This window comes from Chelon labrosus (assembly GCF_963514085.1).
Source record: "Chelon labrosus genome assembly, chromosome: 6".
Taxonomy (NCBI): domain Eukaryota; kingdom Metazoa; phylum Chordata; class Actinopteri; order Mugiliformes; family Mugilidae; genus Chelon; species Chelon labrosus.
Genome location: NC_140342.1, coordinates 25,335,176 through 25,359,508, shown reverse-complemented (window position 1 = coordinate 25,359,508; position 24,333 = coordinate 25,335,176). Strand labels below are relative to the sequence as shown.

At 43.6% G+C, this 24,333-nt stretch overlaps 1 protein-coding gene across 1 annotated transcript in view; it reads left to right on the top strand.

Annotated features, from left to right (window-relative positions):
• LOC311488899 (receptor-type tyrosine-protein phosphatase N2-like) overlaps positions 1 to 24,333 on the top strand; it is a gene marked incomplete at its 5' end in the record, with an annotated part of 207,251 nt that overhangs the window by 104,117 nt on the left and 78,801 nt on the right. Inside the window, one exon of the mRNA XM_084545761.1 lies at positions 16,447 to 16,511. Within this exon, the coding sequence (XP_084401887.1) occupies positions 16,447 to 16,511 (65 nt within the window). The remainder of the gene's footprint in view (positions 1 to 16,446; positions 16,512 to 24,333) is intronic.

Here is a 24,333-nt window from a genome sequence, read left to right as displayed (position 1 = left end):
AGCTAAGATACCACGCAGGGGCAATGTCACCTAAATCATCTGCTACTCTAAGATGCATGGATGAAGGAAGGAAACTTGAAGGACCTCAAGTCGTGTTGATGACTCTGATGACGGTCAAATAAAGTTGTTGCATATTCAGCACATGTTAACTCATTGAATCACTTTATATTACTCAGGAGTCGCCCTTAAATTCTCAGTCAGTTCGTATCCAGGCTAAAAATATGTTCTACTATTGAAGTAACAGCTTTAGAGGACTCTGAAGGATTTTAATTCATAATGCAGCTGGTTTTGAAATATTAAAATATTTCAAAGGTGAAATAAATTTGGAAACAAGTGCACGTATTAAATTCCCAAACTTCGATTGAATTCTTGACGGAGTCCTTGCTCCAGCGTTAGTTTTGTTACTATTCTCAGATTCTCGCTTCACACTCGGGTGAAAAACAGAAGTCAGTAACTGCTCTCTTGTTCTGTTGTTTCAGCTGCATCTTTTTAATGATAATTCACAACGCAAACCAGAGCAACATATTTCGTTTTTTTGTCGTGGCTTCCAGTCGATACACATCCAAGATGAACAACCTCGAGCGTCCACGGACTTACAAATAGATTGTTAAACAGGCGAGATGAGGAGGCGGGATAAAAAACAAAAACAGATGAAAGCTCAAGGTTTTCTCCTCTAGCGCTCTGGCCGCTTGTCGTCTCTCCAGCGATCATGGAGGATATTTCCTCTAAGTGGAATTTCAGCGGAGGAGAAGCGACCGCGATTCCCCCTGCGAGAGCCCCCCGCCGCCTTGACCACCGAGCCGCCCGGCCTTGGCTGTTGTGCGACGCCAGTGGGCTGTGTGGAGAAAAAACACACACCAAAGTCATGTATGTGAACATTTACAAAATGCCTAATACTGTGTAGGTCTCCCTTGTGGTGACTCATCAGAGAATGGACATGGGTCTTCTGAGGGTGTTCAGTGGTGTCTGGCAACAGATTGTTGTTAGTGGGGGACTTTGAGGGGAGGGGCCTCTCTGGATCATCCCACAGATACTTGATCAGTTTGGGATCTAGTGAATTTGGAGGCAGGTCAACACCTTGTGCTGTTCTTCATGTTTTGAGTTGTTGAGTTGTTTTTGTGTGTGTGTCTGTGTCAGGCTGCATCCTGCTGGGGATGGCTGCTGCCATCAAGGAGTGTCATTGCTATGGGGTGGGGGTGCCTGGTCTGGTCTAGGTGGGCGCTACATGTCTAAGTAACATCCACACCAATGAATGCCAGGTCCAAAAGTTTCCGAACATTGATTTGTCACAAGATGGTCAATGTTATTTACTTCTCCTGTCAGTGGTCATAATGTTGTGGCTGATTGGCGTTACTTGCACAAAAAAAAAAAAAAAAAAACCTAGGACGAATATAATTATTTTATTTCAGACTAACAACCATTAAATTGGATCAAGATGCCAGACGCTGTGTCTTGGCTCAGTTTCTAGACTTCAGAAACATTTGTGAGGTGATCCGTCTGCCAGTTGACACTCCAGGACGTCTCCGATGATCACATAAAAAGCCGCATTCGCCTGCCGCCGACGGGCTTTGTGGGTGATCTGAATTCACAGGCGCGAACACAACGAGGAATGACCTGAACTCCTGGTTCACTGGAGATCTGAAATAAGTTTTAACGGCAACGCAGAAGTTAAAAGTTTGACGAACTGCAAAGCGAGACGTACTGAAATTCTGCAAAAAGATTCCAAGTGAAAGGAAGGAAGAAACGTCTGGTGCAGAGGAGCTGCAGTCACAGCTGATTATATGTTTTATGTTTTACCACGAAACGTCTCCCTCTCCTACTTTGTGATATGTCACTGCTCTGTCTGAACCAGCACCCGGTGATCAGACTGCAGGGGGAAAAGCAAGTGGCTGCCTGGGCAGCAGCACCGCCGTCTGCTCTCTCCCTCTCAATCTCTAACGTGCTCCCTCACCCCGTCAGCCCTGAAGATGAGTCATATGTACTGTAAAGGTCATCTATCAGAGAGAGAGAGAGGGAGAGAGAGAGTTGGAGCACAAGGAGACGGAGGAGGGAGAGAGTGATGGAGGAGGGAGGCGTTAAGTGTTGGCTTTCCATGTCAATTTTTCTGTCAGGAGCACTAAGTGGAGCCTCTCGTCCTCTTCCTCGGCTTCTTCTTGCTTTTACTCTGCAATCTCTCCTTCGGCGGCGGGACGGCCACTGAGATAACGCCAAAGAGTTCCTCTTCAGGCTGTTAACATTTGGGTTTTAAGTAGCACAATATTCTCCGTGGTTTTGAATTTTGAACAGGCTGCAATGTAATTACTGAGAATGAAACAGTGGTGCAAAGTATTACATGGAAGAATAACGTGATTACAGGCGAGAGGGTTGTTGTGTAGCCGCTGGTAAACAACGCCGATGAAATTTTATTTAAAATGATAAATTAGTGCGCGTGTACTTAGCTTTTAATAGTTTCAAAACTAACCGATGCTGAGTTTTACACCAACCTCTGGTGGGCGGGAACCAAGCTGAACTAATCTCAGCTTTGAGGTGACGACCAATTCGAAGCTGAAACAAGACAAGGGCAGCTTAACTCGCGGAGTTTCTTGAAGACCTTTCGTCAAAGTAGCGTCCTCAGTTCATTTGCTGCTCATAGGGTAAGGCTTCACCTCTTCTTCTGGGTTCATCGGGTGTACTTTTTTGGAAATGGCATAGCTAAAAGTCGGACTCATTACAATTCTGAACAGTCTGTACTGCAGACTAGTTGCTGCCTTCACATGGACTAGTTGCTGCAGTATTGAAATATTATTAAGGACGGCACCGTGTCTGCATGCAGTTCAGCAGCTAGTACCCTGAGTATAAATTTGCGTTACTCAGATGATTGTCAGGAAAAGACCTGTTTCCCATTTAACCTATGACCAGTAAACACCACAGTAACCTTTTAATCACATAATAAAACAAGGATACGTCTGCTCTCATTGTCCTAGCAGACCTGAATCATCCTGATGCAGCAAGTGTCTGCAACTAAATCAAACACTAAGCTTTATTTACAGCAACTATCCAGTCCCCATCCCCCCCTCTCTCCCCCATCCCCCCCTCTCTCTCTGTCGGCTGGGTGAAGCCTGGCTCGGCTGTGGGAGGTTTGATAGATGGCGGGACCGGCTCTGGCAGCCTTATCTCCGGCCCCGCCAGGCGATCGTCATCTGCCACTTATCAGCCTTATAAACACCCCACCACCACCACCACCACCACCACAAACACTGTGCTCCAGAGGGAGGAGAGGAGGGAAAGGAAGGAGTGGCGAGAAGACAGATGTGAGCAATGAGGAAAGAGGGAAGTGAGAGATGGGAGGACGGAAGGAAGGAGGAAGTTAAAGACAGGAAGGCAGGGGAGGCTCAGGTGATCAGGTGGCCCGCCAGGGTCTAAGTTACTCCGCTGTGGTCTCATAATCGGAAATATATAACATTGTGCTTACGTTGTTTTTCCTATTGCTCCTGAAGGCATCTCCCCCTCCTCCACCCTAAAGCCACCTCCCCCCAGAGTCTCCACACCCACCGGTCACTCACCTGCTCTGTACTGATTTTAACCTGACGGAGAAAACGGTTCGGACAACTCACGTAGCACCTGAAGCTATTTGTGTCGTTCACCAACAGAAATTTACGTTACCGCCGCTTTTTATAACTCGATGTTTGTGCTTTTGATGTTTTAGACCATGAAAATTTACAGTTAGTTAAAGAGAGTTGGTCAAAACCCGGAGGAGCACGCTTCAGACGTAACGTTAACTAGCTTAACTTTATAAGCGCTAGCTAGCAAAGTTTGCCGCTAAATTTGTCGCTACATCCAATATCTGCGTTATTAAAGTCATTTAAAGACAGATTGATAAAAACGCATGCTCCTATTTTATACGCAGACATTTTATATACTGTAAAAAACAAAAAATTGTTGGGATAGCATCATAATTAGGGGCTTCTATTAAGACACTATTAAGGAAGAAGTGTGAATAACCTTGGGAGTTAAAGGACATTTTTGCGAACCGATCTGCCGGGCCAATCAGATCATTTGGGCGGGGCTTTATGTGGTGACGGACAGAAGAGTGACTGTACGTCACCTGAGCGCCGTGGAGTTTTATTTGTTCACGACAAAATAGCTCTGACCAGATGAATTTATCTTCCCTGTATCAGTTGAAACGACCCATAATAAAATCCAAATCAACTTTCACCCGAGTCTGAATTAAGTCTGGATACGCCGGGCTAAAATAACCAATGATTAGACCTCAAATAGTACTAGTTCATATGAAACGTTGATAGTTTGTTTGAACATCTACTCTCAAAAAGGTAAAGACAAGAACAAAGAGGATAACAGTTTATATATTTACACAGTGTCTCATGGAAGTCATTAATAATGTTGCGCTCGTTTTTCACCTGATAAACGACAGAATTTCACAGCAGTTTTTTGGAGCTTTGACTTTTTTATGTTTCTTGTCCCTGGGACTTACAACTGGGACTGTGTGTGTGGCATTTGCTTTCCCCTTTTTGGACAACCCTGTTTATCTTTTAGTTGGATCACACCTTTTGCAGGATTTGTGTTTTTGACTATACCTGCGCGACACATTTGACACCAAAACACCCCAGCTCCGGAGACAAATACGCGTTTGAGATAGTGCTAGTTGCGTTGATAAAAAGCTATTACCGCGAAATTGCTGAATACAAAGGTACCTAATGTGCGAAATTGCGAAGGGCGATTAATGCTCATTGATGGGAGCATTGTTGGAGACCATGCAGACCCTTTCATGGAGGATGAGATGATGACAGTCGCCTCTTTCATGCTGCTGTCTGGAAAAGAAAACAACATTCACATTGACAAGATCTGATGATTGAGTCTGCAACTTGTAATTTGGTTCGATGCTACCGGATTTTAAATGTTTAGTTATTTCTTACTCAAGAAATATTCACAGAAATTCCCTTGAAGACTTGAAGTTAAATGACTGTTGGAAGGTGAAGGACTGGGCTTACAAATGTTGTACAGGTTAAGCTGTTCAGCGTAATAAAGTGTGTGGAGGAGGTGGTTTAGAAGCTTAGGGGTAAATTTTTCCTAAAAATTAGAAGCTTGTTGGAGAACTGAAGCGAGAAAAATAGCGACTCTGAATCAAAGGGATGAGGGATAGGAGACGAAAGAGGCAGTGGAGAAGAGTAGAGGTAGAAAAAAGGACAGAGAACAGAGGCACAATTTGCCCGAATCCAGTTTCTCGTCACATTATTTCTGGAGCCAGAACAGAATTTTATTCCATTTTTTTTTTTCCTCCCACATGCTGGAGGTCACTTCCATTTGTGGAGAATTGAGTTTTATGACTCAAGACTCAATTTCTCAAAGGTCACCTCCACTTTGGGAATATTAGTTTTTATGACAATTCCCTCACAGGAAGAAAACCTCTTTCACAAACTCCTCAGCCGCTCCAGTGACACCGTGAACAGAACGGCCGGTTCATGTGGGTTTATTCTGCTCTTCACGGCGTTGGAGTGGTGGTCCGCTAATGAACGCTTGTTATTGGAATACAGTTTCCTGTCTCGGTGCAGCGAGGCGTTGGCTGACGCGAGATCATTAATTGTTGTGGGCGGTGGGGGATATGTTTTTCCTGCCGGGGTCCCAAGTGTCATATCAGCTTAATGAATTGTTTATGTAAACTACCAGAGGTGTTTAATACCTGCCTTTTTAAAACGTGAATGAATCAAACGCAGCCGAAGCGCGAAGAGCTAAATGTCATCAATTAAAGCGGTGAACAGTGTTCGACGCCGCGAGAGACACAAACACATTACGGTTGTTGTGTAAGTGTATCTGGATAATGTCTGAGTTCAACCAAACAGCCAGAGTTAGTGGACGTGTGGGCTCAATAGACCTGGTGTGAAGTTGAAGACCATGGACGTTGTAGGACAGAAACTTATATCATGGTCAACATTTTATTTCCAATTTTTTCATTTTTAAAAAAAAAAAAAGTTGCTCAAATGTCCAAACTTGCCAAAGATTCAAGGGCCTTAATTCTCCTCCAATCAGTTTTCTACATCCCAGAGTTGGGCGTTAGTGGACGTTCCAGGCTCTGGTTGCCTTGGTAACCCACTTCTACACTGCCTGGCCACAGAAACATAAGGTCCCACACTCTAATATTTCATTGGACCTCCTTTAGCTTTGATTACATCACACATTCTCTGTGCATTGTTTCAATAAGCTTCTCCAATGTCACTAGATTTATTTCCATCCAGTGTTGCATTAATTTTTCACCAAGATCTTGTATTGATGATGGGAGAGTCTGACCACTGCACAAAGCCTTCTCCAGCACATCCCAAAGATTCTCAATGGGGTTAAGGTCTGGACTCTGTGGTGGCCAATCCATGTGTGAAAATGATGTCTCGTGCTCCCTGAACCACTCTTTCACAATCTGAGCCCCATGAATCCTGACATTGTCATCTTGGAATATGCTCCATTGATGGAATAACCTGGTCATTCAGTATATTCAGGTAGTCAGCTGACCTCATTCTTTGGACACATAATGTTGCTGAACCTAGACCTGAGCAACTGCAGCAACCCCAGATCATAGCACTGCCCCCACAGGCTTGTACAGTAGACACTAGGCATGATGGGTGCATCACTTCATCTGCCTCTCTTCTTACCCTGATGCCCCCATCCCTCTGGAACAGGGTAAATCTGGACTCATCAGACCACATGACCTTCTTCCATTGCTCCAGAGTCCAATCTTTATGCTCCCTAGCTAATTGAAGCCTTTTTTTCCAGTTAGATTCACTGATTAGTGGTTTTCTTAAGGCTACACAGCTGTTCAGTCCCAATCCCTTGAGTTCCCTTCACATTGTACGTGTGGAAATGTTCTTACTTTCACTATTAAACATAGCCCTGAGTTCTACTGGTGTTTTTCTTCCATTTGATTTCACCAAACGTTTAAGTGATCACAGATCACCATCAATCAGGATTTTCTTCCTGGAAGACGATGGTTCCCCACACTATCCTTCCAGTTTTTAATAATGCGTTGCACAGTTCTTAACCCAGTTTTAGTAGTTTCTTCAATCTCCTTAGATGTTTTCTCTGCTTGATGCATGCCAATGATTTGACCCTTCTCAAACAGAGGGAGTGTATATTTGGTGGTAGGAAACAAAGTGGCGGAGGGTGTTTCCTGGAGCTCACTCCAACCGGGAGCCACCTGAGCCGTGGCGCCCAAACAGTTACGATTCATTCAACTTGGTGTCCGTACACTTGCGCCGCCGTCTGTCATAGCTGCAGCTGTTAGTGACATAAGTTTGTGTAAACCCCAGAACAACAACATAATACGTCAGTAGGGCGTTGTGTTGTTGTAGCTGGTTTGGGAGAAAAGAAATCAATGTAGATCACAATGAAAAAAGCAGCTCTCCTACCTGATTAAGAGCCATAGAAGGAAAACAGGCAGCATCTAGTTTCATCTTGTTTGTTGTTCCTTTAAAAGTTATTTCTGCAGACTCATTTTTCCAAATAGAACTCGTGACTTCGTGGTTATGACACGAGGAAGCGACAGTTTTACAGTTTAGTGAGCTAACCACCGGTATCTTCATGTAGGAGATGCTGACATCTAGAGAAAAGATGAGGCCGCTGGGAATATCAACATTTTCTTCAGACTTACTTATGAAATTACAAAATCTATGAACAATAAAACGGTCAACCCTTTCTAAAAACACTCTTCAGAGGTCGTGAATGCCACAGGAACCCATTCGGAGGCAGCATTTACTCTACTTTTCTTCTCTCTCGTGTCTTTTGTGTCTCCTCTTTCTGCGTCTCAGTTTCACTCCTCCTTCAGTGAGCTCCTCTTTCTCCCTTCCTTCCCAACATCTATACTAATTTTTTTTTTTTCCTCTTTCTTTCTCCGCGGCCTCCTCGTCCCTCACCCGCTCTTTATTTGCCTCTTTCACTCTCTCTCTCCCACCTCTCGTTTTGTCTCCCCCATCTGTCTGTCACCCTCTCTCCTCTCCCGTCTCTCAGTCTACACATCTCTCTTGTCTTTTCTCTCCTCTCTTAATGGTCTCTCGTCCCCCAGGTGGCCCTGGATGCCATTTCGGCCCCCTGCTTTTGAATTTAATTACACGTGGCATTGTTTTCGTGGTGCCCCCCCCTCCCCTCCGCTTCCTCCCCACCCCACCCCACCCAACCCGACAACACACACACACATTCACACACATTCACACTGCTGCTGGTTCGTACTGCAGCCCAGATCACTGCAGGCAATAACACCCGGAGTTGGGGGAGCGGGGAGGTGGCGATCAACAAGGAACAGATTGAAGGCTGAAAAGTTGATATCGGAAATCAGATTAATGCAAGTGAGAGTGAAACCATATCTAATTAAGATGCCTCTGAGAAAACGACGGGCAAATCCCTCTTGACAGAAATACTCAAGACTCGTATCGCTGATAGCAAGAAGCGGAGCTCATATCCGCAGACGTTGCAGACGTGTGGCGTAGAGCTGAGCAGCGAAATAAGCAAAATACACATTAATTATGAGCAATGCTGAGATATTTATCAGCATTTGTGTTCGTCTGTCGTATCGGGGCTTTGTTGGATTGATACAGTTTTATATATTTAATCATTTGTGTCCTCATTTAATCCACTCATTTTTGTTTTATGATCCTTGAACACCTTTAAAGTTTGTTTCCTGTGAAAGAGCAGATCGTCTCTTTTATACCTGGAGACGCCGACCGGCAGCCAACGTCAATATCTGCACTTCGCTGGCAGCGGATTTGATCTTGCTGTTTTCTTCGAGGTTTGCTTTAGTTTGGCTGCTGTAAATGTGCAGGAATGAAATGAAATCTCACGCAGTTCAACCTTGTTTGTTGTTCCTTTTTAAAGGGCTTCTTTTTAATTTATTATGTCTCCTTTTCAGTATATCAGATTTATTTTACTTAAACTCAGATGTTGTGTTCATTAGGGTTAGGTTTGGAGACACAGAAGTAATCTTACTCCTAAAGAGAAAGGTTGCTATGCACAGGCACAGGTTGTATCTTATGCAAGTAAAAGCAGGGTTGTTAAATGTGCTCCTTTCTCTCTAAAATCAATTCTAAGTTAAAAGAATTTGGACAATATAGATTAGAATGAAAAATATGACAAAAACAAATCCCAAATCCTTCATTAGGGTTAGGGTTAGACTCATTTAAAGCACCGTTATATCACTTTTACATATTTAGTTAAGTTTCTGGGCCTTTTCCTTAAAAAAATATATTTTCATGATTATTTTCTTACAGCTTTTTGTTAAACAAATGAGTTAAACTTTACTCAGAATAAAATTTTCTACCTTTACACTTTTTTTCTGCAATATTTTTTTGTTTATCTGCTGACTTTTTTTATTAGCTGCAACATTTTCTTTTCCCCTGTCGACTTTTTTTTATTATCTGCAAGACGTAAAGTGATGCTTGGGAGCTTCGGACCAGATCTTGCAGAGGCCACCAGAAAGAAAACTAAATAAAAAAAAACCAACAGACCTACGATATATTTTAATTTGCCCTGGGATCGTCGCTCTCGTGATCAACTAATGTGATTACACCCCTGTACTGTGTCGCCGCGGTGACGGCGCTGCACCGCTCTCCGTGCCTTTGCTTTTGAAGGATGGCTGTTGTTTTCTTCTCATTATACGGCTCCTGAAATGTACCCGGGAGGGTGAGTGAGAGGTGTGGAGGTTGGGTGGTTGGGGGTGGTTACTGGTTGAAATAACGACCCCTCGGTGCTGCGAAAAGCATCTATTCTGTCGGTCCAGGACTCGTGGAGCCAGCCTGGGCCCTTTTTCCCTTTGTCAACGGTGAAAAATGAAGCATTTCTGAATCCCCGGCACTCGCTGTGTTTCCCTCAAGGCGCCTCAGATACATTGAGTTAACATAAAGCAAAATTCAGGACGGGGGCGGCACCGGTGACAAATGAAGCGCCTCCGTGTGTTTTGGAGGGAAAATAAAGGGGCCCCTTTTTGTAGAAATGAGATTTGGTCCATGTTACTTCCTTCAGGCCCAGTTTTTCCCCCTGTAGTCCAAATGTATCTGAGAGGCACAATAGAAGATGGAATATTCTTGAAATGGGGAAAAAAAAAGAGAGAATAATCTGAGCATAGATCATTTCCCTTCAGCTTTCTTTCAGTCCGCAGTCCATCGCTGCTTCGTTCCCATTTTGTCACATTACGGCTTATTTTCACACTGCGCTGCCTGTCAGCCTGAAAGAAAAGTCGCCAGTCGGTCTGATCACGACACCTGGCCCACTGCAGCTTCTTAAAAATGGATCCAATTTGGGTTTTGGAGAGACAGCTCGCTGGGGTACAAATGAGGCACCTCAGCTTGCCTGTTCACGGGCACGGCTCTCCTCCGACTTGGACTCATTTGTAGTCGGCAGGAGAGGAGAGGGGAGGAGAGGAGAGGGGAGAGAGGAGGACGGTCCGGGTAACTCCTGGCTACGTTTCGGGAAGGTCACGGTGCCGTGTTGTTGGGATGTCCAAAGACTTTTTGGCTAATTAGAGGGAGCCCGATGCCTGTGATGTAGTCACGCTCGCTGGCCGCAACGCAACTCGCTCTGGGGAACTAACCGGCGGCCATGTTGCTTTAGAGTTTTCTCATTACGTCGCAGTGTAAATCATGTTGAGCCCTTTCATGTTTGGTTGTGTGTATCTGTCTTTTCACTCTTCATCAAGAGTGTGTGTGTGTGTCGGTATGTCTGCCTCAGTGTGTGTGTGTGTTAATTAGGTTTTCCTGCAGATGCAACTCAAATAGGTTTTGCCTCACCAATTACCAAAGTCACTTTAGGCGACAAACTCTTCTGTTGTTTCACTGGTCCCAGTGTTGCTGTCTGCTGTTTACCAACTCCGCCTCTGTTTCATTTAAACTTAACTAATCGAAGCCACGACGGCCTCGGAAAGAAAAGGCAGCGACAAAATGATTGACGGCATCGGGTTGAATCAAAGGAAACTGGTTTTTATCTGTAATATGGAAGCAATGACGTTATTGTTATTTAGCTCCAGGGTTCAGAGCTTCTGGCCAGAAAAACTGAAATATGAACTCTTTCAAGCAGAGTCACACAACTTTTCTCATCTTCCATGAGACAAAGTGCTTAGAGAGAGACTTTTTATTTGGTCACAAACTAAATAATATAACAGGAGTCATACAGATGTTTTATGTCCGACTTTCTGGTGCAACTGGAAAACTAATCCAAACATTATCCAACTCTGGGTCTTGATCCATAGAAGGTGAAATACACCTTCCTCAAATTCAAATGACAGCATATTAAATGTAAGAGAGAAGGGTCATCTAAACACAGTGTCGAGTCGTCAGTGAACGACCGTGTTCCTTGTTTAGTTGTTGGGTCCCACGTGAAGAGTTGTTTCCTCAGGTCATCTGTGCCAGCTGGTCGTTGGCTGCTGTCTTTTGGACTAGACACAAGTACAGATGCCCCAGTCATTATCGGGATATCAGTATCAGCCAATCCAGGTAATTTGAAAACGATCGCATCAGGCTGGAGCCAAAAGTACGTCCTCGTAGCGCCAAAACTCCTTCTGTTTTAATGCCGGTTGGCTAGCACCCAAGAAGAAGAGGAACCAAAATCACCTGACTAATCTACTGTGTGGAAAAGCTTTATTTTGGAATATTAAGTCAGACAGACAGCAGTTAGAAAATAGGTGAATGTGGATGTTTGGTGAGATGGTAGTAGTTGATCATCATTCAATACTACCTTGATTGAACGGCTGAACCCAAACAACAACAACAAACACTGAACGTTTAAAAGAAGAGAAAAGTTTCCTGGAGACAGCGTCAAGGAGGAAAATCTTCCAGAGAAGGTTAGGGACTTTATGGCAGCGTTGGATGACCAGAACATTTGTGGAGTAGAGAACACAAGGTACCAGCTACCCTCTCCACACTACATTAACTTTGACAGAAAGATTTATTGGACTTTAGGAAACACAGAGGAGACACTTGAGGACATTTAAGATCAGATCAGGACTCGGATCAGACGTTACTCAATATTAAAAGATCTGGCTCTGATTGGGACAGCGCTAGACACGATGACATGGATGTAACATTATATTTGTCCTTCATCTTCTTGTCCTTCTCCGAGCCGGTTTGTTAAAAAGAGTTGCTTTAAAAACTGAGAATTCCTGGCTCCTGCTAATTAATACAATTCATGTAATTGGGTTTGAAGAACAAACCAACAGTTAATCCCATTCGGCTGCTGGACTTCAAGCATGTCGCACCTCAACCCACGGCCCATTTAATCCTCATGTCACGACAAGTGTTTCACCTTTGACACGGGATGAAAAACACCCGATGAGTTTAAACCAGAATCAGCCGACGTCTCCGTCAGACACTCGAAGCGCCAGAACCAGAAGTCTATTCACTAGCTCCTCTGTGAGTAGAAGAAGAACAGGCGACGCTGACAAACCAATTCAGCCACTTCAGCTTCTATTTCCCGCTGAAGGGAGGCTGCAGACGCTGCCCGCTGACAGCACTATTAAGACATGTCGGCACACTTGGCCGTCGCAGACGAGGTGTTCATACGTCTTCGTCTGGGGCCTGGACGCAGACCAGTCAGCCACCGCTCCGACACTTCACCGTGGTTTTATTACACTATAAGAAACCGAGATGGGTACATTGTTCATACTAAACGAGTCTCTGCCGTCACATAACACTTTAAAGGTTCCATACAGTCAAAGAGTCATGACTGAACCATCGACAGAAGCACTTTAGCTATTGTTATTTCTGTTGTGTAGAGATGTGAGTTTTCTGTTCCCATCTGTGAAATGAGACAATGGTGTTTACGGTCGAGGTCTGCGGTTACACAACATATGGCATAAATTGACCAGTAAATTATGCTCTGACAGATTGAAAGACTAATTATTAAAGCTGTTGGTGAATTTGGAGGACCATGGCAGAGTCAGGGCTCGCTTTGCCATATTTGCATATCCTTCATCTGCCTGGTGTGTCAACAAAGGCTCTCGCTCTCTGTCTCCACACCGGTGTATTCAAATGCAAAGCAAAGTGAATGTAATTATGTATCCTTTCTTTTTTTTTTTTCTCATAACATTTTGTTCTGGCTTTAATATGCGCTCCGCCGTGAATTTCAATAGCCGGCCGCCATTTGTTTCTCTTCAAGCGGATGAAAGAAAAATAAAAAAATAATAAAAAGAGAGAGAGAGAGAGAGAGAGAGAGCTGTATGCGGCGTTTAATTCTATTTGTGTGGAAATTTGTTTTAATATTTGCCTGGCGGCAGGTCAGGTTAAAAATTCATATTTCATAAAGTGAAGATATGCTACAGTAATAGCTCATTTGGATCTGGAACGGCAGAATTTATTGTCGAGCCCCGTGGAGGTGTTGTAGGCAAATGTGTGTGTGTCTGGGAGGAGCTCACCTCAGTAACATCACCTCCTTATCACCTCCTTATCACAGTGCTGGCTAGGCGCTCGCTTTAGTCTAAAGGCAGCAGAAAATCAGCAATAGAGAAACAGGAGCAACGAGGTCTTCCTCAATGAACGTCCACCAAGGCTAAAGAATAAAGTATTTAATTTAATATATAGTGTCAATAACAATACAAATTGTCTCAAGACGCTTTAGAAAATAAGGTCTGAAACCTCCAGAGCAAGCATGAAGGTGACGGTGGCAAGAAATACTCCCTTTTAACAGGAAGAAACCTTGAGCAGAACCTTAGGCTCATATCCTCAGGCCCATCTGCTTAAGGTCTGCCGGGTAGAGACAGAAAGGAGAGAGAAGAAAGAGGATAGGAGGAACGAGATGAACATACATCTGTCATAGATACATACATCTGATTAAAGTGTATACGTAGAATCTGATGGTGATACGAATACAAGATATAGCTGATGATGTTACATGAGAATATAAGAGGAATCAAAGGCAGGTTGTAGAATAGCCTCACATTAGCCTGGTTGCCAGACTCAGAACAGGGGTCTGGTAACACAACATTTCATTATCAGTATCAACTGATACAGACAATATATATATATATATATATATGTCTGCACGCATCTGGATAGTCCTCCAACCAATCAGACCAAAGGTTTTCTTGACAAATGCCTCCACCACTGGTAACTGTTCATCATTTAAAGTTATCTCTGTGTGTCAGTATCTTTTACAACAGACGCTGTAGCGGACTTTAAACAGCTCACGTCACCGGCGGCTACCATCTCGTTCTAAACAAATTAAGAGTCAACTTCACGGCGTTCAGGTGTGAAGCATCTCTTCTATAACGACTCGATTGTCCGGAGCACAGTCACTTTCCAACAGAGCGCCTTCAGACCAAACTTCCGTAGTCAGTCTGGCTTCTGGGCTCCCTGCTCGCTACGGCACAAGCCGGAGGTTGTTGTCTCTGAATATTTGATATCTGTGGATTATTTTTGTGTGCGAAAAGCTCACATGAAAACCCCAAACACACAGATTATTTCACCTGTCTGGTAAAAACAAGGGCAACAGGACTTGTAGAGTCTCTTGAAAACGCTTCATCAATGTCTTCAGGTCTAAAAGACTGGTGGGGAGTTGGGCTTTAATCTGGTGTTGTCCATCAGAGAATCACTCGACTTACTTACCTGAGGTTGGAGGGATCTGTTTTGATCCTGTTTTCCTTCCCCAGTGAATCAGACTCTTTAACAACCCAGTATCAGCCAGAAACTCAAGATGTGAACAAACTTCTCGAGGACAGATGTTCAGACTGTGTTGTAAATCAATCTCATATTCCATCTCCGTCCACCTCCCCTGTTCAGTGAGGGGTTTTCAAATCCGACATAGATGTCTTCCTTTACTCCTCTTTTAATCCATTTGTCTTATCGGATGTTATTGGACATAGAGGTGTAGGTGGACAGCTGAATCCTGGCCTGTAGAGGGGTCTCTGCTGTTGTCGAGCCATGCATTTATGAATGGGTTGTTTTGTTTCAAGAATGTACAGGATGTTTCACCTCCTGTTGTTTTTCTCTCCTCTGCTCTGTCCATTCTTGTGTATATTTTAGTGCTTTTGTGCTTCTCCACATGTTTGTTAAATTTAAAGTTAAAGCTTAATGGCGGCAGAGTTTCGTCTTGAGATACGGTTTCTTTGGTTTCGTGCAAACTCTCAAGATTAAAGTGTCCACAGTAATGCTAGCAGCCCTGAGGGGATTGTTTAGACTAGTATGTTTAGGTAAATGCTAACATTAGCACAGCAGCATGCACGTAATGTGTGACAATGCTAACATGCTAACAGCCTTAATTAGGCCAGTTAGCAATAAACACAAAATACAAATGAGACTGCCCTATCTTTGCTCAGATACCCAACTATTAAAAACAAAATCTTGCAGGAAATTTCATGGGAGTCTATGGAAGTTGAGAACGGCAGTGATAGATCATGAGTTGATTACTACTATGAAGCAAAACCTTCTACTCTAATGATATAAGTGCAGCAAACTAAACTTTACCTGAAATTTACTGTTTGTTTCGACTTAGTGTTCAGTCATGGCTCCTCCCTTAGAGTCATTACAGGTGTGCTCACATGAAAAACTACTCGGTAGCAACAGGGAAACATAAAATAGTCTGTTTCCCCTGCTCTCCCAAGAATACTATTATAACAATAATGTAATAAATAAAAAATGTAGTTGCAAGTAAAACGTCCAACCGTTTTCTGAAAACTGGAAGTTCTGGCGAGTGTTTCCCTGAACACAACTAGTTGGACAAAAACACCTCAGACCTTCATAACTTTAGCTGAGCTCTTCAGCTTCAGCTTTACTTTTCAACAATGTTATGTTGTTGTTGTTGAATTCAGAACATTCATCCTTCATGTATTTTCTGTAACCACTTGTCCTCTAGAGGGTCACGGGGGTGGGGACTATCCCAGCTGTCATTGGGCGAGAGGCGGGGTACACCCTGGACAGGTCTCCAGTCTATCTCAGGGCTAACACAGAGAGACAGACAACCATTCACACTCACACCTACGGACAATTTAGAATCACCAATGAACCTAACCAGCATGTCTTTGGACGGTGGGAAGAAAAACCTAAAAACATAGAGTATAAATTATAAAGTTAGGTTTTTATGTTCAAGTTATTTGTCTGTGTTTTAAATGAGGTTCTGCTTTCATGCTGTTTGTTGATGCTCAGTGGGAAACCATGGATTTTCTCTCGTTCTTGTCCATAGTTTTAAAGCTTGTTTGAAATCATTTGTGCCACTGATCAATAGTAGCGACTCCACACACGGAAGTATTTTGCACATTATTGTGAAAGTCATTGTTCTTATCTCCTGTTATTATTATCAACTCATTGTTATTACGTTCAGTATCTCGCGGCTGATTTAGCTTCATAAACTGGCCTTTTGTTTTTTACACAAACAGGCTGAGAAAAGTATTATTTTCTGTAAAACCTGTGAGAAAGAAAATCCATGTTTTGCATTGTTTCAGTTAATTTATGATCGAGCTTTTCGTTTGTCTCTGTGCTTTTCTCCCTGCAGTCCATCAGAAGGCGGCGCTGGAGAAGGAAGCCAAGGTCAGCATCCTGGAGGCTGGGGTCACCGACGTGAGTACACTTCTTACTTTCCGACTTTTCTTTTTCTGTCTCGAATCTAAATCAAAAGCTTGGAGGATTTGTGGCAAATTATTTCATGTGGACGACCTCAGTGGTGGCAGAAGTCGCTACAAACTAGGTACAGGTGAGGACACACCCAGGACCCATTGACCACATGTGGAGGTGGTCTGGGACGCATTCGACCTCATTTCTTTGGTAGTGTGAACACACAATGAGTCCTGGGTCACATTAAAGACCAGCTACTCAACAGGGGCGATATCGTGTAAGTGGAGTTTTGCCTCATTCATTCAGAAAAAAAACACCCAATGATCACCAGCAAAGGATAAAGCACCATAAATGATATCAGGTCATTAGTAATGAGAACCTTTTAAAATATTCTGTCTTTGTAGCTGTTAACTAATTAAATATTTCAGGTTTGAATGACTTCTGATTTGTAAAGTCGACTAATATGTGGTAAAAGTCGAGTCAGCGTTGACTAGTTCAAGCTTCAAGGTAATTGAAGCCTTAGCCCACGTCAACACCGTCAGTCTAGTTTGTGGCTCTCACTTGGCAAACTCTCAGCTCTACCATAACAACTGTATCTCACACGGTGCATTCACTGACATCAAGGACAAAAAAACACGCACTACAACCACAGTAACAGCACGTAAAACCAATAGAACACAACAGAACTGAACATAAACACACAAAGTTATCAATACTGTGCACTGTAGATATGTATAGCCTATATAAATGGGCACGTCAATAGTGTTTAATAGTTAGATAATGAAAGGATAATGTAGCCGGGACAAACAAAAGAAAATGTGGTATATCTCCAAAGCCTTTTCCTTGTATAGCATGGGAGGACGTTTGGTGAAGTTGTTAATTGACTGTTGTTGAGAGGGTTTGGACTGTTCCTGTGCTAGTGTTAGCGTTAGCCTTTTCAGATGAGTGTGGATTGCAGTAGTACTTTATTTCAGGACTGACATGTAATGGTAGTATGAGCTTCATCTTTAGTGAAGTATTTCCACAAACTTGATGAACCACTGCTAGTTTGCTGCAACGATCGGCAACTAGTCGACTTCCTGCTTAAGGCGTCATGGCACAGCAGTAAAGTCGACTAGTAGGTACAACCTAAATAATATATATATCTAAACAAAAATTAACTAAAAATACTGAATATGAGTACACTGTGTGTGATTCTGTCATTACAAAACGTATCAGCATGTGGTTAAGTATTGTAGTTCCATATTTCCTCAGTAATCTACCTTCAGTACCGGCGATTTTTCCGTTTGTGGTTATAAAACAGCGGTAGTCAGAGATCCACTCGAGACAGCGGCACCAAATAAAGTCGGTGTTGCACACTGAGAAACTGAGATCAGATCTCAAGTTGCGGCTGGGGACACGTGGAGGCACTTGAGATCAGATTGCCCAGGAAGGAAGTTAGTACAAGGACTGAACGAAGCCGTGAAACACCTGAAAATATGACGCTCGCTGCTATTGTCTCTCGTTCCTCACTTTTTTTATGCTCGGTAGAAAACCTTGACACTTATTCAGCTCAGTCATTTCAGGACAGACACTTTGTTGTTTGAGTTTCCAAGCTTTTTCTTTGTTTGTTTTTTTTTCAAACTTTTTTTGTCACTAACTATATGCAGTGCTGTCTTTATAATTGCACTCGAGTAAATCAATAAAAAAACAAAGTAAGAAATAAAATAAATAAGCAGCACCTCAACAATGGGATCCAACAATAATCTAAATGTTTGGTGCCTACTCCATCCCCGCTGCCGCCGCCGCCGCTGCTCTCAGCCCTTCTCCCTCTTGGCTTTCATCTCTTAGCATTGCTATTCTCCACCATCTCTGAGGTAAATAGACTGCTGAGCATCTGCACTCGCCTATTGATTCAAGAGTTAGTCTGTACCGATGACGGCACGCCATTCACCATGCTTATCAAAGTGGCAGGAGCGAGGCCTGAGAGAGAGAGAGAGAGGAACGGTTGGAAAATGAGGGGAGGAGGGTTGTGAGAGATGATGAGAAAGAGGGAGAGGGAGAGAGAGAGAAGCTGGGAGGCTGGAATGGAGGGTGTATCGAGGTGATCAATACCTAGCTGCAAACAGGAGCCAATTATGACCAATCGAACCTCTGCAGAGAAGCAGAGAAAATCCCTCCATCTCACACTGTCGAACTGAGGCAAAGCAAAAAAAGTCCCAGCCTGCAACAAAGCATCCATCATCGCTCCATACGGTGTTTATTATAGCTTTATCATACACTGTAAAATAAGAATATTAGCATACTACATCACAGATGACAGGTTAAAACACACACAAAAAGAAAAGTTACTTTCTGAGTGCAGAGGAGACAATTTGTTTTGTCGCAAGCCCGACTTGAACAGGCCTGCAGGTTTGAGTTTATTTGGCAGGCAGAGAGATGAATTCTCATTTCACCCCCCCCGATCCGTGGCGCTGTGTATTTGAAATGGAGATAACATGAAAATTTATTGTCGCGGCGTAAAAGGTAATGAGGAAAGTAGCACGCAATAAAACCAATAAAGGCAGAACAATGGAACAGTAACACAGGTCGTAAATGATTATGGGGCTCTTTAAGTTTATGCACCTGAGAGTCAAGCATGTTAAGTCCAACAAATGATTCGGAACTGCATGGAAAGTATGTAGGAGGTGTGTCCGCTTAAATGCAAACAGAAGGACTTTAAAACGCGGTCTGCTTTTCTGTACAATCTTAATTCTCTCGTAGATACTCTTCCTCCTGCTCTTTCGTTCTCCCGCTTCATTGTGCTTCAGAGATATTTTCTGTCCTCAAACCTTGAAGTTGGGGTTTAATCTGTTATTCTGAGAGAAAGAGTTTGTTTAAAGAAAAGCAATCAGTTCTTAAAACTTGATGAAAGCAACATTTTCTACCTTGGCTGTTATCAAGGTCTGGTTACAATGCAAAGTTTGGAGAATTTTTCTGGCTATGGATGAAAGACACAATGCTTTTGTGGTTATATAAAAAAAAAAATTAAAAAAAAATTAATTCCACCTTCAGACGTGAGATGACAACATGGGCGCGGTCATTTTGTTTGACCAGCAGCCAATTTGTTTTTCATGTCGGCCATCTTGATCTGTCGTAATAGGGAAGCTCTGCATCTCTATTAATGATGACTCACTTCCATTATGTGCACTTTAAAACCATGACAGGAAAACCTCCACTGTCCAAGCTGAACTGTACGTCAACCTTTGGACGTCACACAAAGGTTTCTTGAAGACTCGTTTGAAGCTCAGCGTGGTGCATTTGGTCGTCGTCATCTTGGCAGTCCCGACTAATTCAAGAGTAGTGTAGTGCAAGTGGAGCTCAGGGTCTATAGACAGCTAGCAACCAGTGCTGGTACCCACCTGTCAGTAAAAGACTCTATAAAAATGAACTGCTGTAAAAAACTGAGGTCTTTGGGGACTCATTTTTGGAACCATCCTCAAGTGGACATTTCAACTTGGTATTTAAAAAAAATACATATTTTCCGTTTCAAATTGATCTTCATTTGAAATCTTGGGATCGATTCTTTACATAGACACCATTTCCTCTCCATTGTTTGATAAGAAATCTCGCTGCAGCCTCATGAGTCCAAGAGATCAAAACATTTTAGAAGCTCCAATTTAGGAAGCGCCATCCAAGCCTGAGAGATGACTGGATTTAAAAAGTATGAGCTGCACAAGAGTAAAGACATATGCAAGATGTGAAAGTAGAGGTACAATATTGTGGAAATACCACAAATCTGAAATGTGTCTAAATCAATTGATAATGAATCAAATCAGGAAATCATTGGCGATACTAAGCCTTAATTAATACACCTTTGCCATCCCTACAAGTCAAGCGGTCAGCTGTCATTAAAGCTGTTATTCTGAATGTGTCCTCCACTGACGTTAGAAGATCCTTCTGCTTTTGTTGGTTCAGGAGATAAACGTGTTTTTTTTGTTTCTTTCTTTTTTCCAGGCAGGTTTTGACAGATCACAACCCTTTATTAAAATCTCAAACATCCTCATTTAAGTTCTTTCTAAAGCTTCGTACGACGCGCCGCCGCTCGTTAAATGGCTCCGGGTCCTCTCCATTATCCTCCGCTGTGACCGCCGTTACCTCACGCGGCTTCAGGACTGAATCACCGCTGAATCACCAAGGCCACGGAGGACTCGGCTCCGTTGTCTCCGCGCCGAGACGTGCGTCCAATTAAGAGAGTGTAATGTTTGTCGGGAGGGGAGGTGGAAGATAAGGTTGCCGTGGCAGCAACCAGATTATAATTGTCCTGGAGTGGCACTAATCCCCCCTCCACCCTCCACCCCTCCACCCCTCCTCCTTCCACCCCAGCTAGGTCGCTTTGTTCGCTGCAAGTCAAGGCGCTTCCAATCTGTCTGAAAGAACGATTTCTCAAATAGAGGGAGGCAGGGAGAAGCTAATGAAACACAAAGCTAACCGTAGTTAGCCCTTTCCACTAGTACCACTTCATATAATCAGTCGCACAGGTTAGCTTGACGCTAACACCCGTCTGAACGGACTGATTTCAGGAGATCGGTTAAATCGGATGTTCATTAGGCGACTTTTCTACTTTTTAAATATCAGCTCTGAAGGTGCATTTTTACTTGTTGTAATATACTGTCCACAAGTGGAATATGGATTAGACTGGCCGTCCTCTGACTCTTTGTAATCAGATCTCAGCCAGGCCTAAATGCAGCCGCTCTCTGAAGAAAAAAAAAAAAATCCTCTCAACAATTCTCTGGGAAATGCTCGAGGAACCGTTCGAATGTGCGGTACGAGGGTCATTCGATGGCGTTGTGGGCAGCGCCTGTGAGCTTCTCCGCAGGCACCGATTGATGTTCTTTAAAAGCGGCGCATTTAGCAAAGCTAGGAGGAAAGAAACAAGAAGGAGTCACAGGTTGTCTCAGGGACGACAGCGGAGATGAAAAGCGATAGCATCGGTCGTAGTGACACGCAGCATTGTTGTCAGCCGCCCGTCCAGGTGCCTGAAAACAGAGCTGGATTTGAATGAGAATATTCATGAAGCAGAGACACGCGCTCACCCACTGGATCAAGGTTGTCTTGTCTCCACGGCGACGTGTTCCACCTGCAATATTTTTATTTTTTTTTATCACACATCCTCGAAAAATCAAAACAATGGCGTGCACGCGAGCTCGTGCACATATAGAGTATACCTGCGTGTGTGTGTGTGTGTGTTTGTGCATACACTCCATCTGCATCTCCTGCCATAGATATTCAAATGGCTCCATCTGAAAAATTGAATCGAGAGGCTGTTGAAGTGCTGCCTCTTTTTTTTTTTTTTTCCTCTCTGGCCGTGACGCGGTGCCCAAATGGTCTTTGATATGGAAATGACAGCTCACCACGGGGGCTCTAAGGGCCAGATGCATGCTGGGACGTATCCCAGGTGTCTGTCAGAGTGTGTGGGCTTACCTGCTAACAGTAGACAGTATGCTTTCTGAAAATCATAGAAAATATATATATATTATAATGTAGTACTTCACTTGCTTGCAGTCTGGCTCCTGTGTAGCAGTCCATAACTGTGTATATGCACCGATCAGCCACAACATTATGACCACTGACAGGAGAAGTGAAGAACATCGACCATCTTGTGACAGTTCAGTGTTCTGCTGGGAAACTTTTGGACCTGGCATTCATTGGTGTGGATGTTACTTAGACATGTAGCACCCACCTAGACCAGACCAGGCACCCCCACCCCATAGCAATGACACTCCTTGATGGCAACACCTCAGGAACAACTAAAAAAAAAAAACATGAAGAACAGCACAAGGTGTTGACCTGGCCTCCAAATTCACTAGATCCCAAACTGATCAAGTATCTGTGAGATGATCCACAGAGGCCCCTCCCCTAAAAGGCCGCCCCCCACCCCCCACTAACAACACTGTGTTGCCAGACACCACAGGGCACAAGGGAGACATGTCCAATATTATTAAGGTGGTCATAATGTTACCTGATCTGTACCGTCTCTTAGTGTGCGCTGCCAAGATATTTAATGTTGTTAGCTGAGTTCAGAGCTTCTAAAACACCTTGTTACTGGAAAGAACTGATACATGGCAGGAAGCTAGACACTATTATAAATACTAAATAATATTTGTGCTTGTCTGAATTAACGAGGATGGGAATTGTCGTCTGTGTCTGTCATAAAATGATCTGATCAGATGTACAGTGCTGACTAAAATATTCTACATTTCTCACTTGTGGGTTTCTCTTAGTCCTTCACAGTAACTGTACCTGCAACTACCGCTGCTCTGCTCTATCTACAACACATCAGAGATGGTTTTATAACCTTTTCTAGCCTGACGAGCAACAACAACTCTTTTTCCGTCATCCGTGTCATCATGCATTGCCACAAACATGTGTTGTGAAGATCAGACCGAGACAAATCCCTAAAATCTGGCCACCGAGCGACTCCTGAGTCTCATCACATTGATTGGAAACGTTTCTGAGCAGATGGACTCTAATTTGGCCTTGGAAACAACTTGCACAAATACTTTTAAGATGCTTTGTATGTGCTTACATGCCCCAGAACATCAACCGCTATAGAACTTTGTGGAGGAAATGGTTCTTCCTGCCATTGAGCGCTGAATCTGCCAGAAGTTTTACCACCAACTTTACTGACAGCACTGAATTCATTCAGCAGAAGGAGATGATCAAGACGTCTCAGCTCAGATCATCTTTCCAAACACTTCTTGTTTTTCCACCTCCGTGTTTCTGTCCCTCCTGAAAACCTGATGTTTACCCCATGTGGAGCCAAACACGCTCAGAAACAATGGATTTACTCCAACCAGAGTGTGAAAATATTAGCTCCTAATAACCATGTAAACAACTGAACAGATTATCAAAGGCTTACGCCACCCCTCTCAGCCTGATCTGATTAAAACGGTAACATGTGGAATACAAGTGTCCATGTAAACGCATCCACCGTTTTGCTTGGTTGCTTGGTTGCATGAACATTCGTGCAGTACCTCAAATACCAGAGCAGAAAGTCATACTGTAATACCTGAGGTGTAGCAGGAGAAGTCAGGACGGCCCGGCCTGCCTCATACCTGGTTGTGGTTCTACTCTGTACGTACAGCACACGTTGTTCTGACTGTGAGCTACACTTCAACAGACCGGCAGGCTGCTTACAGGGGCTGGCAGACACCCGCTGGGCTTTCTGGCAAACAGCATGGCTCAACAGACAGCTGGCATGCAATGCTCACACCCCCACTCCTATTTTCCCCAGGTGCTAAATGGGCTGTTAGGTACAGTTCAGGTCATTCAGAAAAAAATAAATAAATAAATGAATAGAAAGGTAGGGAAATGGAAGCCCAGAATATCAGTCCGCCCCGACAGGCTGGGTCTTTTGGACAAAATAGACTCCAGAGAGGCCGCGCTCAAGCAAACAAGGCGCGTAATGACAGCAGCCTGGTGTTATACACCTGTAGGCTCGGTCTAATGTCCTGAATACAGAGGTGTAATTTAGACTGGACAACACACAGCATCACTGTTGTCTGTACGCATCGTTGGGCAAATGGTTTCTGAAAAAGCCCATCTCATTAACTGCGTCTCGCGCCTGATTAGCCCGTGGCATCTCGGTATCGCAGGAGGCACGGTGAGTTGTTGCCCAATCGCTTGTTAATTTAAACAATATCGGAGAATGTAGAGGAAGATCGGGGCGCACGCGCGGGCGTCAAATCTACGACCGAACAAACCACGACAACAGCCCAAACCTGACAAAGCTTCACAGCAATCGGAAACATCCAGCTCTGATAAACAACCAGCAATCCTCCACGTCTTCTTCACAGACTAAATAAAT